General features: G+C 38.7%; 2 protein-coding genes across 2 annotated transcripts; one reads left to right on the forward strand and one right to left on the reverse strand.

Annotated features, from left to right (window-relative positions):
- Nucleotides 1-3,341: 3,341 nt before the first annotated feature.
- Nucleotides 3,342-7,485, reverse strand: LOC128734383 (endoplasmin). The gene is made up of 2 exons (XM_053828558.1): nt 7,289-7,485; nt 3,342-6,131 (listed from the first exon to the last, which is right to left on the reverse strand). The coding sequence occupies exons 1-2, from the start codon at nt 7,332-7,334 to the stop codon at nt 3,793-3,795; spliced, it is 2,385 nt and encodes a 794-aa protein (XP_053684533.1). The 5' UTR covers nt 7,335-7,485; the 3' UTR covers nt 3,342-3,792.
- An 8,637-nt stretch (nt 7,486-16,122) lies between these two features.
- Nucleotides 16,123-17,298, forward strand: LOC128734454 (RPII140-upstream gene protein). The gene is made up of 3 exons (XM_053828665.1): nt 16,123-16,439; nt 16,502-16,756; nt 16,820-17,298. Exons 1-3 carry the CDS (start codon nt 16,261-16,263, stop codon nt 17,277-17,279), a joined length of 894 nt encoding a protein of 297 aa, XP_053684640.1. The 5' UTR covers nt 16,123-16,260; the 3' UTR covers nt 17,280-17,298.
- Nucleotides 17,299-17,607: the final 309 nt, after the last annotated feature.

Raw genomic sequence — 17,607 nt, forward strand, 5'->3', positions numbered from 1 at the left:
TGAAGGTAAGTATATTTGACCGAAAGAATGGTATGCGAAAAGATACTATCGTTGCCTAATATGCCTTAACAAAGGTGACGATATGGCAATATATCTTGGAGCACGTGCAGAAGACGACAGAATACCAGCCCCAGGAGGTAGAAGAAGAGCTCGGTCGGCTGAAGAACAATAAAGCGGCTGGGGCTGATCAGCTACCCGGCGAGTTGCTGAAATACGGTGGTGACGCACTTGCTAGAGCGCTGCATTAGGTCATTGTCAAGATTTGGGTGGAGGAGCTACTACCGGAGGAGTGAACGGAAGGTATCGTGTGTGCGATCTACTAAAAGGGTGACAAGTTGGATTGTAGTAATTACCGCGCAATCACACTGTTGAACGCCGGTTACAAGGTACTCTCCCAACTTTTATGCCGTCGATTATCACCATTTGCATCAAAAATGGGAGCCTGTACAGGCTCCGGAGTCTACGGACCCGGCATCAGGGAAACTATCTCATTAGGAAAGTGGCCCACCGTTTTTCAAGCAGAAGTATATGCGATATACATCTGTGCAACAATATGCTTGAAACGAAAGTACAGGCATGCGAAAATCGGTATCTTCACGGACAGCCAAGCAGCACTACTGGCACTCAAGTCCGCCAAATGCGTGTCCAAATTAGTTTGGGAGTGCAGCACAGCATTGAGGGAACTCTCCCGCCAAAACAAAGTTTTATTACTTTGGGTGCCCGGTCACTGCGGAATCGAGGGCAATGAATTTGCTGACAACCTGGCAAGACAAGGATCAGCTCAGCAATTTATTGGTCCTGAACCGTTTCTGGGCACCTCCACATCCGCCGTAAAAGGCGAATTGATGACATGGGAAAAGCTAGAAATAGTATCCCATTGGAATCAAACACAGGGTTGTAGACAAGCTAAACAGTTTATCTACCCAAACCCTGCAGTAGCTAAAAAACTACTCCATTTAACTCGTAGTAAACTTCGCGCGATCACGGGACTCCTAACAGGACACAGCCCCGCTCTTTATCATTTGAAGAATATCGGCAAGGTATCATCCGACACCTGCCGCTTTTGTAACTGAACCTGAAAGTTCAGCGCATCTTCTCTGTTATTGCGGAGCTCTTGCATTATCAAGGCACAACTTCTTAGGAAGCTCCTTCTTACTCCATATCAGGTATGGAGCCTAAATCCCAAAACGGTCATTGGCTTTATAAACCATGTAGTACCGAATTGGGGCACAGGATTACAACTATTCCGCTCAACTCCATCAATGTGATCCCTAAACTGTGTACAGCAAACGGGGCCTGCCACAAAAGACGATAATTAAGACTGTCGCAGTGGCCTTTAGCCTTTATTTTGTATGCCCTTCTGGCATACAAAAAAAAAATCACCATTTGCAAAGGAGTTCGTGGGGCAATATCAAGCGGGATTCATGGGTGTCCGTGCCACCACGCATCAGATACAACGTGCCCACGCATCATTTATTCATCGACTTCAAATCGGCGTATGACACGATCGATCGAGATCAGCTATGACAGATGATGCACTACTACGGATTTCCGGATAAACTAACGCGATTGGTCAAGGCGACGATGGATAGAGTAATGTGTGTTGTTCGAGTATCAGGGGCAGTCTCGAGTCCCTTTGGATCTCGAAGAGGGTTACGGCAAGGTGATGGGCTTTCATGTTTGCTGCTCAACATCGCTTTGGAGGGTATAAGAGCGGGTATAGACACGAGTGGCACGATATTCACGAAGTCCGTCTAGCTTCTTGGTTTCGCTGACGACGTTGACATTATTACACGTACCTTTGAGAGGATGGCGGAAACGTACATCGGACTGAAAGCTGAAGCCAAACGTATTGGACTTGTCTTTAATGTATCGAAAACATGAATTTTACATGAAAGGAAGAGGTTCTAGAGAAGTGAATGCTGACCTCCCTCCCCGGATTCATTTAGACGGTGATGTAATCGAGGCGTTAGAAGAGTTCGTGTATCTGGGCTCACTGGTTACCGCAAACGACACCAGCAGAGAAATACAAAGACGCATTACATAGACGGCAGCAAATCGTGCCTACTTTGGACTCTGCGATCGAACAAAGTTCGCCACCGCACGAATTTAACAATCTACAAGACGCTGATCAAACCGGTAGTCCTTTACGGTCATTAGACATAAACTATGCCCGTGGAGGACCAACGCGCCCTTAGTGTTTCCGAACGGAAGGTGTTGCCCACCATCTACGGCAGAGTGCAGATGGAAGACGGAACGTGGAGGAGGCGAACGAACCATGAATTGCATCAGCTGCTTAGGGGACCACCCATCGCTCATACCGCAAAAATCGGTCGCCTGCGACGCGTTGGGCACGTCGTGAGGATGTCGGACGACAGCCCGGGTAAAAAAGTTCTCAATAACGATCCGACTGGAACGAGACGGCGGGGCGCGCAGCGAGCAGGATAATTCGATCAAGTGGAGGCGACCTGCGGACCCTCCGAAAATTTTAAGAAACACGGCGGAGAGGTCTTGTGATCTTAAAATCAACGGCCAAGCTGAAGTTCTGTTGGATATGGGTGCTGTAGAAGAAGTTCAAACGAAAGACAAGCTGAAATGGGATCTACTGTAGTCGATATTTTGCAATGCACATGATCACCATGGACAGAACTAGATGCCTTCCATTTACGATTTACGTAAACTATTTTTTTCTTAATTTTTTTTATTAATTACAGAAAGCCGGTTGAAAACAATTTAGCATAATGCATTTATGTTTGTTGAATTTTACATAAGAAAAAAGTTTACGTGGACAAATGGAGGGGAAGAGAGGTGGATAATCGGCATTTTTCTGTTCACGTGATATCCGAATAACTCATAAAATGTATACTTACTTACTTATTTAGTTGGCCTTTACGTCGTATGACAAGGCTTGTGTAACGAGGAATTACGTTATCAAATTCATCTAATTAAACCATGACAGCTGGTCTTGCCATCGCGCTCGCTGAGCTCCTCTTCGTCTTGTTCCTTCCGGATTCGATGCAAAAACCACGTCCTGCCTAATGAATCGGTCCAGATTTAGCCACTTTCTGAATACTGATGGGCTCGCCGTAGAGACGCGCGAGTTCGTGATTCATTCTTCGCCTCTATACACTGTTCTCTTGCTCTCTCACTGTTTGGATATGTCAGTCTCCAAAAGAGGCAGATATATTGTTATATAAGTTGCATAGTTTTGCTTTACCAATTGCTTATTAATAACTTTTTCAGATTATCAAAAACTGTAAATCGCCTACATACCCTTGGGACAGAAACGGTTAAAGATTATTTCTGAAGGACATATCCCTGAGATAAAAGCAAAACGTCAAATTAATTGTTTATGATTTATTTTTCTTGATTCACAACACAGCTTAAGTAAATCAAATTTGTTCTTTTTAAATATCTCATATTTTCTGCGACGGTCACTTAAATTGTGATGGTCTGTTTTGTACAATTGTAACAAAACTCGATAATTGAACTTTTTGCTCCAAAATCATTGGTTTTGAACGATCGAGTCGTTCATTTTCCGAAATGCAAGATTATTACTAGTATGTACTACACAAACAAGTACACTTATTTCTAAAATAAAAAGCAGCATAGAAAACATGCTCCTTTCTCCATTACGAAACGTATCTAGATTATGTACGATGATGGAATTACAGTAGGACACAAGTGACTTATCGACTTAAATCAGTCCGATGTGTGCTGGTGTATTCTCCCGCGCATTCTCAATACACTCATTCAGGGTCTCATTCAAACGTATGACTTGTCTTGGACGTCTTACAGTTCGTCATGTTCGGCTTCCTCGTCAGCGTTGACCTCCTCTTCTTCGTCCTTGGCAGCGGCATCATCGGCCTCATCTTCCTCGTTGAATTCTTCCGGTTCGGGTTGCTCATCAAGCGAAACGCCTAGTGTCTGCCGCATCATTCGTTCGATACTGTCAGCAAAATCAGCAGTCTCCTGCAGATGGAAACCCGAACGCAAGGTGGCCGTGTTGAACATCAGAACTGCCATATCCTTGGCGACAATGTCTTCTGTATCAGACTCGACTCGGCGCAATAACTCACGCATCAGCGGATGTCGTGGATTTATTTCGAGCGTTTTCCGCTGACTGAGATAGTACTGCCGCTGCGGATCATCAGTCTTTTGATGAGCGTTGGCCATGGCCAAACGTTCCATATTACCAGTCCAACCGAACATTGATGCTACTAGAGCACATGGCGAGTTCGACAAACGCTCGGACACCAAAGCCTTGGCAATTTTGTCCTTTAGAGCAACATCATTCAGCCATTTGAGCAGTGGTTCGAATTCTGTCTTCAGTTCGTCGAACTTGGCTTTGGATTCTTCAGATTCGTTTAGTACAAACCCTTCCTTGGCAACATTCTGGAATTTTTTACCATCAAATTCAGGCAGAGCAGAAATGCTGTACTCATCGACCGCTTCAACAAGGTAAAGGACTTCATATCCACGAGATAATAACCGTTCGACAAAGGGTGATTTTTCCACTTCAGCGCGGCTAGCCCCAGCGATAAAATAGATGTGCTCCTGCTTTGACTTCATGCGCGATACATAATCTGCGAGGCTAGTGTACTCCTTGCTACTTTTACCGTTCGACGATTGGAACCGAAGCAACTTGGCTAGACGAGATCGGTTGCTAGGGTCTTCCATAATACCCAGTTTAATGTTGGTGGAGAATTCTTTCCAGAACTTCTCGTACGTTTCCTTATCGATTTTCTTGATCATGTCTAAAGCTTTTCGGACAAGTTTCTTCTTGATAACCTTAATTAGTTTGTGCTGCTGAAGAGTTTCGCGGGAAACGTTCAGCGGAAGATCGTCCGAGTCTACAACACCACGGATAAAGTTCAGATAATTTGGCATCATATCGTTAAACTCATCGGTTATGAAAACACGGCGTACGTACAGCTTAATGTTGTCGGATTTAGTGCCGTATTTGTTAAAGCTTTCCGACGGTTGCACCTTCGGAATAAAAAGAAGCGACTTGAAGGTCACTTCTCCCTCAGCGACGAAATGAGTATGAGTCAGTGGTTCCGAAGTATCCTTGGTCAAACTCTTATAGAATTCCGTATACTCCTCATCAGTTACGTCGTTTGGTTTCCGCGTCCAGATTGGCTTGCTGTCGTTCATGATCTCCCAATCCCAAACCGTTTTCTTAACTTTTTTAGTCTTGGGTTTCTCATCCTCAGCTTCTTCCTCGACCTTTCCATCTTCTTCCTCGGTTTGGTCTTCATCCTTTTTCTCCGGTTTCTCAGTTGGCTCGTCTTCGACAGGCACTTCTTCTTCTACCTCCTTACTAGTCCACATGTAAATCGGGAAATTGATAAATTGTGAGTACTTCTTGATTAGTTGTTTGACTGTATCATCCTCCAAGAAATCTTGTGCTTCTTCCTTCAAGTGCAATGAAATTTGTGAGCCACGTTGCAAAGTATTGCCTCGCGGGTCTTCCACGATACTGAAACTAGCCGCATCCGATTCCCAAATGTATTGTTTATCATCGTTGTGTTTAGTGGTAACAACGACTCGATCAGCAACCAAAAATGCTGAGTAAAATCCGACACCGAACTGTCCGATCATATCGTTGACGTCTTGATTTTCGCTTTTGGTTTCCTGCATCTTGGACAAGAAATCGGCAGTTCCAGATTTCGCAATAGTGCCAAGGTTGTTTACCAGGTCCTGCTTGGTCATACCGATACCAGTGTCGATAATATGCAACACTTTGCCGTCCTTGTCTGCTTTAACTTTGATCTCCAGATTTGAATTGCTATCCAATACCTCGGGACTGGTGAGCGACAGCAGCCGAATCTTATCCAGTGCATCGGAAGCGTTCGAAATCAACTCACGCAAGAAAATCTCCTTGTTGCGATAAAGCGAATTGATGATCAGTTTCATCATTCGGTTGACCTCCGCCTGGAATGTAAACTTTTCCGATTTTTCACGCAATTCCTTCATCTGCGCTACATTCAGTCCGTCCAGCTTGATGGCTTCCTCTTCGCGTTGTAACGCCTCCGCATCGGTACGGGAGCCTTCCTTGGAAGAACCTAGATCCTGTTCTACGACCGGTAGATCTTCGACATCGTCCTCTGCGCGAACCGCGGTGAGTCCTGTAAATAAAATTGAAACAAACATTCAAAATTTTTGCGCGCTTCCCGTCAAACAAAAAAAAGAAAAGAAAACAAATTGGAAAGAGTTAGGGCAACAGAATTATGTTAAGTCGATCATAAGGGGTAATCATCGTAATTATCAGGAGTACTAAACAGTTTTCGGAATTTGTGGAAGGTGAATTTCGTATTGCATTCGACAACTGTGTAAATATTACTCTATACTGAATGAACATTTCAACAAATAGAATAAAAATAACCAATACCATAGCTTAAATAACTATTTATGACCATTGGTAAAAAAATAATTATTTCGTCTACCTTTAATTTATATTAAAAGTAAATTTCAGGCTAATCTAACATCCTAAGTGGGGTTGCATTGCACATGCTTAATGGTTTTCGAAACAAACTCTCCAGATTTAACCAGGGAAACATTTGAAATAAACAATAAACTCGAATATTGAACGCGGATCTTAGTACCTAGTCTACCTGTTTATCAATTGGTGTTGCAATTGCAAAAACAATATGCAAAAACAGCTAATCTCTTATTCTCAAATATTATGTTTGATAATGTTGAAAATATAACACAGTAGTGTTCTAAGAATTTGCAATGTTAAAAATTCTAGACACCCACAAGTAATACGAATTTATATTGGTGTTTTATAAAAACTAGATTTACAAAGCTTATTTTTAAGATGGATATTTTTAGTAGGCATAGAGGATGAAATTATGTTACGTGAAGGTCCCTTTTTTATGAATAAGCAATTTCAATAATCACTTTTGTGAACTTTGTGATAAACCTTAAGCGTCAATTATACGAAAGGCAGTTAACTACATATTTTGTATAATGTGAATAGTAACGGATCTCAATATTTCCAAAAAGAAACTATGTTCAGCTTAGCTCTTAATTTAACACTGACGTGGCTTTCGATGTTTATGCCTGATAAGGCTGAACTAATTTTTCGGGATTTTTAAATAACTAACATCACACAGAAAATTGAAAAAATGTTAATTACAAATTTTAAATAGGACCACTCTTTGCATGTTTCTCCACGTAGCCACTTTTCGGGAATGTTCTATTGCGGCAGCCATCCATTAATGGTAGGAATGAAATCCCTCATGGACGAAGATGATCACTAATCCAGTTGATTTTCACTTACCTGTACACAGAAAAACCCCAACAATTAGAAGTACCCAGTACTTCATTTTCGCAGGATCTGTCGCCGAATCCCTACTACGAAAACTGAACTATCCGACAAAAAGATTGGCTTTATTTGAAGGGTTTATAGTATTTAACTACTCCTTGCAGCTTGCACAATCCGAAACACAAGCGACCAAAACCGAAAGAGAACTAATGAAAGAATTACAACTTGCTGTCAAATAAGTACGAGCTCGGCTACACACGAAACAGTTGCTTTTACACCCATCGAAGCGAAGGCGATTTGGCGTGCGCTGATTGGTCCAAATCACCGGCTTCACAGAGCTGGCAATTTTTCGGATCTTCCCATCATTTCGATAGTACCCAGATTCGAGCGCCTCAATTAACATCAGGAATTTTTAATAAAAATATTTATTCGCATTGAAAAATGACGTATATCAAGTCTCCAGGGTTCTATACAATGGTGTTTTTTTCAATCGGAGTAGTTGTTCAAATGCTGTTGCGCACTGATACAATATTGTAACCATTGTAACGCTAGACTAATAGCATTATTATTTGTATCAAAAAGTCACTGCACAAAAACCTTACAATTCTGGCACCACAGTGCTCGAACAGTTTACTGTTGTATTCGCGCGAATATGTGTGGAGTCATGCTCGGACTGCTACAATGAGGTTTAAAAAGGTGTGGAAGAAGAAGACATTTTTTGATGGTATTGAGATTGCTGACAGCTACCGTACGCACACTATGCCGCGTATACGTACACGCGATTTGTTGTTACTGATGCTGCTGTTGGTTTTTCCCAGCGGGGTGGTGTGGCTGTCAAACTACATACATTGTACATGTCCCACTCATTGGTTTTGGTACTTTTGGTTCTAGTGCCTACTTGAAGGTTTATTCATTTTAAGACTACTCAAACTAATTAGAAAGCAGTTAAACACAGCCTTTTAGCTATAATTTAACTAATTTTAGCTGTTATTTTCGGTATACTGGCTGGTTCCAAGTTGTCGCCGTCCATGGATGTTTAGTCCGCTAAATTTTGACAATTTCACACCCCTGGTTTTTCCATGACGTTTTTCAAACTGGGGGAAAACATACCAGCAACACAATCGCAAATTAGCAAGCTCTAATATTTGTAGCCAGAGATGCCAATGTTCCTGAATTTTCAGGATTATTCAGATTTTTTGGTGTATTTTTTGATATTCTGACAAGTCGCTCTTTTATCCTGATTTAGGAAAAAAATCCTGATTTTTCTTGATTTTTATACATTTGAACTAAAAACCTTTAGAAACTCAACCCTCATTTCTCTACTCCAGCATTATGCTCTAAAGGAGTCTATCGTTATTTTTCTATGATTCTTTACTTGGCGGTCACTTTTGTTTAGCTGCCGAAATTGAACCACAGAGAAATTGAACCTTGCGAAGATGAAACCAGAAACGTCAATGACGTCTTAACCCACGATTACTTGCGCTGTTGTATCTTGCACAACGCCTGTGGAACGTTAACTTTTAGTCGGTATTGGCCTTGCCAGCGTTGCTGATATTGTTCAGGGTTTTGCGTGAGAAAAAAAGAAAGGGAAGTATTTTTGCTTTTGTCAACACTCACGCGTTGACAGTTCGGCACGAGATTTCCTGTAAGTGCGAGCAGCCTACGAAATCTCTTTCAACGCTGGCAAGGCCAATATCTCGGGACCAGAGCAATAAAGAAAATCACTGTTTTCAGCCAGGTTGATCTGCAGACCAAGATCTTTCAATCGGTAGACAAAATTTCATATGTTTTTCGTCAACTGGCGTTAGTACTCGAGTGAATTTCGTTCTGATTTACGTTTTACCTTGCCTATGAATCGAAGTTGGCGCGAGTAACGAAAGGTTAAGAACGTCCATTTTCATTCCAAATTCCATGATAATTGCGACTGTGGTGGATAGTCAATGCATAAGGTGCCGTTCAAATATTACATAACGCGGCAGGGGGTGGGGGTATAATGAGTTTCTGTTACAAAATGTGTCGCAATTTTTTGGGGGAGGGGGCTTTGAGCGATAATGTTACACGAAACTTCATCAAAAAAAAACTATTTAGAAAACAGAAAAATACCTAAAAACTAATTACCCGATATTTGTGAGCTAAATTGCAATAAGCTACTGTGTCGCAATCATCGGCAGAGTGATCGAGTATACATAGAGCTGTGAGTTTCGCGTGTAAGAAACAATTGTTACAAATTGTTACAGAAGGGTGGGGGGCTCGTAAAAATGGCGTTTTTGGCGTTACGTAATATTTGAACGGCTCCTAAGCAGCAATGTGAGAATATTTTTAGTATGAAAATTTGTACATATTACTTTCCTGAAAAAATTGAAACAGCAATCTTGATTTAATTTTCCTTTGCATTCTAAGTTCTGAAAAAAATTGTTGGCATCTCTGTTTGTAACGAAAAATCAGAAAACGACGTCAAACTATATCAACGCGTTACGGGTATGGCTGGGGGTGTAGGAAACAATAGACCAAATCATCATACCGTCAATTGACAGATACTGGCGCCCTTGTTTACATTTTAGAAAACTTTCCTTTCCGTTTATAGCGAATGTAGCGTGTTTTTTAACATTCTACAGGCATAATGGCTTTTAGATTTAGTCCTAATGCTGTTTAAACTCGGTTTAAACAACAAACTTGCTGTTTAAACAGTTGAAACTTTTTTGGATTCTGCGGTCTGTTTGTAAACAAGGGCGCCAGTATCTGCCAGATGACGTCATCTTGATTTGGTCTATTGTCGACCAACATTTGAAAGGGGCGGATAAGCCAACTGTCAAACAGAACGAGTGAGAGTTATTTTTTGCTGGAGCAGTATAGGAAAATGAACTCTTACTCGTTCTGTTTGACAGTTGGCTCATCCGCCCCTTTCAAATGTTGGTCGACAATTGTTACAAGGAGGTGGGGGCTCATGAAATTTACGTTTTTGGTGTTACGTAATATTTAATCGGCTTCTTATCCAAGTGTTTATCAGCGGTGTTTTTACCCTACATTCTTTTGTTATTCGAGCAGTTAAATATCAAAAATTGCAAGGATTTTTGGCATCACTGATTGAATGTAAGTATAATGTGTCAACTGTCAAGTTGTAAAAATATTAAAAACAAACCGTGCTGCGCATTCTCGCATCAACCTTCAAAGCAGTGACATCGGTTCAAGTTAAGTCTTGTCGTTTTGTTCGCGATCGCGTAGAATTTGAATTCCAACTGTGAACATTTTTGAAAAACGGACATTTCGGTTTCTTTGTGAAAAGTGGAGTGCAAGCGGATTGATTTAAGCTTTTTTTCGCGTTTAAAATATCTTTAAATAGTATAAGTTGTTTTTTCTCTTTTAATATTGGATATTAAAATTATATTTAGTTTAAATTCAGCCTTGTACAGTATCATATAAAATCTTAATTATTGGCGTAAGGTGTGATCAACATTTCGAAGTGCATGATAGATGATGAAATATCATTTCGAGGATTTGATGAAGCTTCCTTACTAAGAGTTGCATCAAATCCTCAAAAAAATCTAGCAGCTAGCGGTAAAGTAGAATGCGGTGACTCTAAAATAGTCAAGGAAATGGCACGCCAAAAAGAAATCAAAGGTAGGAGGATGATGCAACAATTAGACGAATTGAGCGATTCTTCTATGGAGGACGCTTCATTTCAAGAGATGATGCAATACCAAGAAAATTTTCTCGACGTACTAGACTCGGGTAGTACTAAACCAAATCAAGACGCTAAACTCAAAAAGATGACGCAATACCCCAAAAAGTTGGATGACGACTCAAGTAAGGTAAAACGGGTACACAAACAAAAACTTAAGAACTTGAACGATAATTCAGATACAAATAACAAACATAAAAACGAAAACACGCAATCACCAAAATCAAAGAGGACAAAGACCAACGACAAAGATATTTGGATCAAAAACACAACACACTCAGTATTCTTCATTGAAAAGCAAAGTGCAGATCAAAAACCTTTACATCCAATGGAATTAGCTAAAATACTCAATAATATCGGAATTAAAGACTATAAAGAGTTAAAATCAGCAGGTCAAGGTAGATACAGAATCACGTTCAATCGTCCGAGAGACGCAGAAATGTTATTAAATTCTAAACTTTTGACTGACGAATTCAAACACAAAGTATATGTACCAAATATGCTTAAAGAGTCCATTGGCATCATTCGTAGAGTACCAATTTCGCTTACAGAAGAAGAAATACTTGATAATATTAAAACCGACAATAATCAAAAAGTTATAAAAATAGAAAGGATTAAAAGAATGACTAACGAGACACTTACACCTACAACTACCGTTAAAATCTTTGTCGAAGGTCAAAAATTACCTATTTTTGTTACAATTTTTGGAGTATACGCGAAAGTCGATAATTACATTTTCCCCCTCAAAATATGTACAAAATGTTGGAGATACGGTCATAAAATCAAAGCATGTAAGAGTACCACTTCTCGCTGCGAAAACTGCTCTGCCGAACATGACAGTAATGGCTGTTTGGCACCCGCGAAATGTTATCATTGCAATGATTCACATAAGATTACGGACAAAAATTGCCCTGAACGAATTCGCCAAGATAAAATACGTTACCTTATGGCCGAAGAAAAATTAACCTTTCTCGAAGCAGCCTTCCGTTTTCCTAGAAACAATTCTGTACAGTATAGACTCAACTCATCCAAAGATTTTCCAAACCTTCCGACATCCAGTAACAGCAACCCCCCTTCAAGCATAATTAACCAACATGAACTACGTAATGACAATAGACTACCCAATCAAACAGCAAACCTGAAACAATATGAAATCAATAAAATCATCCAAACAGTTAAAAGCGAACTATTACAGCAACTAAATATTGACACACTAATAAATAAAATGAAATCAATACAAAACGCAATAATTAATCATGCAAATCAACACAAAACAAAGAAAAACTCAATAGATACTGATATATTGTTAATTAATATAAGCGATCAAATTAAAGCTATAATAGAACCGGAAGTTAAAATACCCGCGACTACATCAGAAACAGCTCCCTCAACATGAATAATTACAGAGCACTCAAACTTATACAACACAATATAACTAGTCTCAGACCGCCGGACACACGAAAAGCACTAAATCACTTCCTAAACACCAATCATATTGACATAGCTCTTTTACAAGAAATCTGGCTTAAGCCTACTGAACAATATAAATTCCCAGGTTACAAATTACAAACATTTCTCAGACCATCAGGATATGGTGGTGTTGGCATTATTATCAAAGATGATATACAATTCGAAGAATTTGTTATTCCAAAATTAAACCCAATAGAAGCAGTGGCCATAAAAACTTTAAATACACAAGTAGAGTTAGTCATCATTTCAATATACATACCACCACCGCCTATCCGAAACCAAGACATTAAAGAACCAATTATCAAACTACTAGATATCATAGAGAAAGCCAACAAACACACAATTCTAGCAGGTGACTTTAACGCGCATAACCCCATTTGGAATCCCAAGCATCCTAGCTGTCCTCGAGGAGAGATGATAGCTAAATTATTAGATGACACTAACTTGATTATAATGAACGATGGTAGTCCAACCTTAATCAAAGCACCCAATACAAATCCGTCCGTAATTGACCTTACTTTAATATCTAGCGACCTAGTTTACAAAGTTGATTGGAACGTAATTGACGAAGAAATATGTAGCAATCACAAAATAATCCAATTTGAAATCCAAAACATTGCTAAGGTACATCACACACAAAAAACATTTATTAACAAAAGAAAAGCAATAGAAAAAATAAACGAATTACCACGGGTAATAGAAACTCAATATGATATTTTACCTGTTTTAAAACAGGAGATCGACAGTTGCAAATTTGTAGTTAAAAATAAAAAATACATCCCAAAACCATGGTGGACAGAAGAAATAAGCGACCAATGGAAGCAAAAAAACAAATATCTCACTGCTTATTTTCGAAATCAAACGGTTGAAAACTATTTACAATTTAAAAAATCTCGCGCGAAACTGAAACAGATGATTCGACAACAATCTAGAATCAGTTGGTTGAAACTAGTAGACACTATAAATCCAGATATGGATCAAAAACAATTATGGAACACCATTAGAAGAATCAGTGGGGGTTTTCCTCCAAAAAACAATTTATTATTACTCAATGATAGAACTATGGCCATAGAGTTCATTGACAATAATTTCCCACAGATAAATAACCCGATACAATTCACTCCAATAGTAACAACAGAAAAAATAAAAATTTCATACGAAGAAATTCAAAAATTGCTGCGTTCTAAAAAAGACCATTCCTCCCCAGGTATAGACGGAATATCCTTCTTCATACTTAAAAATATTAACAGTCACCTGATCATCAAAATTGTTGAAATTATTAACATAGTAGCAAACAATGGATTAATACCGGATGAATGGAGAAATATCCAACTCATACCGATACTAAAACCAGCAAAAAATCCCAACATTACAGCGTCATACAGGCCACTAGCTATGCTATGTGTAATAATCAAATTAATAAATTTTTCAGTCAAATGCAGGTTATCAGATCACCTTGAAAAAGAAAAACTAATTCCACTATATTCATTTGGATTCAAAAAGAAAATTTCTTCGATCAATTGTGTTAACACCCTCATATCTCACGTTCAGCAATCCAAAAGAGAAGGAGAAATAATTGTAGCAACATTCCTAGATTTATCAAAAGCGTTCGACAATGTCGATATAAACATATTACTACAAACCCTTATTGACGCTAATATACCAGCACCACTAACTAATTGGATATATTACTACTTGAAACAGCGGAATATAATTCTAGAAATGAATGATGGTGAATCAATAACTAGAAGAACTAACAAAGGTATACCGCAAGGTTGTCCGCTCTCGCCCATTTTGTTCAATCTTTACACCAAAAACATTCATTTCCTTGCAAATAATAATAACGTACTTATTCAATATGCTGATGATTTTACGGTACTAGTTAGAAGCAAAAGTTTACATTCTGCTTATCAAGAAATGAACCTTTTCTTAACAGAAATTACAAATTTTTTACATAATTTGAAAATGGTAATTAATCCAGACAAGTGCGCCACAATGGTCTTTACCAATAAATTCCAACCAAACACTAACATCTCAATAAATGGAACGCAGATTGAAAACAAACCATTCCATAAATTTCTTGGAATCTTCGTAGATTACAAACTAAACTATAATAAACACGTTGAAACAATAGTTGCTAAGAGTAAAAGTAAAATAAACATACTTAAGATGTTAGGTAAAAAGAAAAACGGAGTGCACCCAAAAACAATGTTAAAAATTTCAAAAAGTATAGTCCAGCCACACCTGGACTACGGACTAACAATCATTTCAGCTACATCCAAATCATCATTTGCTAAATTAGAAACCGTACAACACCTATACATTAGAATTGCAATGCGTTACTTAAAATCAACTCCTAATCACGTTATATTATCAGAGACAGGCGAACTTCCACTAAAAGATAGGGCTGAATACCTTGCGTTCAAAGAAATTACAAAAGCTTTTTTCTATCACAATACTCCTGTTACAAAAATAATATCTGAATTTATTCAATGTGAAGAAATCAATAAGCATAGTTCATACTTAGAAAGAATAGTAAGTTTAAATAACTATCATATTCTGCAAATGGGCAGGTACATTGAGCTTCTTAAAAGTAGTAAAATTAAAATTGTGTCTGAAATTAAAGGACTAACTAAAACAAAACTAAACATCGATATACAAAAACAAATGGTAACAGCAATGCTGAATACAAAATATGCAAACAACTTCTGTATTTATACAGACGGATCTAAAATCGAAGACAGATCAGGATATGGAATATACATTGTCCAAGATAAAATATCATACAGTGGCCGACTAAAAAGCCAGTTTACCATCATGAATGCAGAATTGATAGGGATATTAGAAGCAATTAACTACATTATTAAATTACAAATTCAAAATGCGGTGATCTTCACTGACTCAAAAAGTGCTACAGAATTGATTAAAAATACCACATCTTCAGATAACTACATCGTCAGTGAAATATACCATAATGTTTACCACTCCAACATAAAAAAGATAATCATACAATGGATACCAGGACACATCAAACTTACAGGGAATGACAGAGCCGACTATGCAGCTAAACAAGGTACAACTAGACAACAAATAGAAGACTATGCCATAACTAAAGACGATTTACTACTGAGCGTGAAAAATGAAATAAAATGTATTTGGGATCAACGATATAAAACCATTTCCGAAGAGAAAGGGAACTACCACTATAAAATACTACAAGACGTTAAATTAAAACCATGGTTTCATAAAATTAACTTACCATCTAACTATATCATAACGATATCAAGATTACGAACTGGACATACAGCAACCAAAGATAGACTATTTAAATGGGGACTAGTGCCAAACGATCAATGTGATATATGCAAAGTAACGGAAAATGTTGTTCACATCTTATACCAGTGCCGCAAATACACTATTATCAGAAATAAATTCCCAGTAATTGACAATAAAATTGAACTTCAAACATTATTATCCAATAATAAAATAGATGAGATTAAACAACTAGCAGAATTCGTAAAAGAAATTAAAATTTCCATATAAACAGCTTAAATTTTTCCTTTGTAATTTCACTGCCCGCTGCTGAAATGAAAGCATTTCAAAAATACCCGTCTGACAATCGTATAATTATACCTGTGACTATTAACTGTCACACTGACAAGACTTGGCTGAAATGGACCAGATCGGTCTGCGCCAAACAGCGAGAAGAGAAAAAAAAAAAAAAACCGTGCTGCGGTGCCCTCTGTCCTGCACTATACCCAGCGAGCTGGGACCTGCGAGACTGCGAGTGTGTATAGTGTTATGAAACCAAACGTAGACCGGAGGTGGTAATTTCGATATGTTTCGAACAGGAAAAAGATTATTCCCAAGGGGAGTTACGCTTATAAGTGGAATTTTTTCATTCAGTATCAATGACTCCGACAAAGTAGACAATGAATCGGTACAGAAAATGTTTGCCAATGCTCCTGGGGACCATCAAACCGGAACAGAGAGGCTCCATCAAATGTTTACACTTGAGTAAGGTTTATAATAAGGCGTCAAATGGTAACCTATTACATTATATTCTTACAAAATTGTAGTGAATTTGGACGTATATCGAGCGAGGTAAATGCAATATACCAAGCGGGATTCTTGGGTTTCCTCACGGGGGCATGCTATGGAGGTTTCATCCAGTCCCGCGTAGCCTACATGAATTTCATGGAACGAAATCAGGCTACGGCCTTTAAAACCAGCTTTGAAGCAAAGCGAAAACTACAAGATGCAGTAACAGTGAATTTTGCTAAAGGAGCATTCAAATGGGGCTGGCGATTAGCTTTGTTTACAACAGGTTATGTGTAAGGAATGTTAGTTTTTTGGCATATATCTTCTTTTACTTATATTTTATGAACGTATTACAGAGGGATTCAAACCATTATTTCGGTATATCGAGGAAAATCATCAATTTGGGAGTACCTCGCAGCTGGCGGAACGGCGGGAGCTTTGTACAAATTTAATATGGGATTGAAGGGCATGACTAGTGGCGGCTTAGTAGGTCTGGCTTTTGGTGGAGTCGCCGGTGTCATTTCACTAGGAATTCTTAAGGCTTCGGGCACCACCATGGAAGAAGTACGTTTCTGGCAATACAAATGGAAGGCCCATCGAGATACGGCTATTCTCGAAAGTATGAAAAGACAAACGCCACCGGAATCGGATCCGTTGCTTGAAATTCACCATGCAAAATTTGGAACCGATGTTAGTCTGGACAAAATCGAAACAGTTGAGACAAGTGTGGAAAGCAGTTCCAAAGTCAAACAAAGCTCGGATAGTAATACTGTGCAATCAGAAAGTCATGTAACAAAACCGGATGCTAAGAAATAGATGATTTTTAAAGCCACAAACATGGACCAGTGATATTCACTTGCTTTAATTTGTAACTATCGAGAAGCCAAAGATATATTCAGCTTTCAAAAGCATAAATTTCATAATCATAATTTTTCCACATAAATCTTAAAGATAAGTTGTTGGAATACATTAAGCATGATTTGATTTAGTGCGTAGCATTTTATCTCGCGCTTGTTGCTTTTCGTGTTTTAAACGCAATTGAAGTAGCCACGAAGCACCGCTCATATCGTCGGACGTTTTTGGTTTTCCTGCAGGGGGGTATAGATATTTATAAACGATAAGTGGTATCATACTTCGGCTGTAA

Source organism: Sabethes cyaneus, chromosome 1, assembly GCF_943734655.1.
Source record: "Sabethes cyaneus chromosome 1, idSabCyanKW18_F2, whole genome shotgun sequence".
In the NCBI taxonomy this organism is placed as follows: Eukaryota; Metazoa; Arthropoda; class Insecta; order Diptera; family Culicidae; genus Sabethes; species Sabethes cyaneus.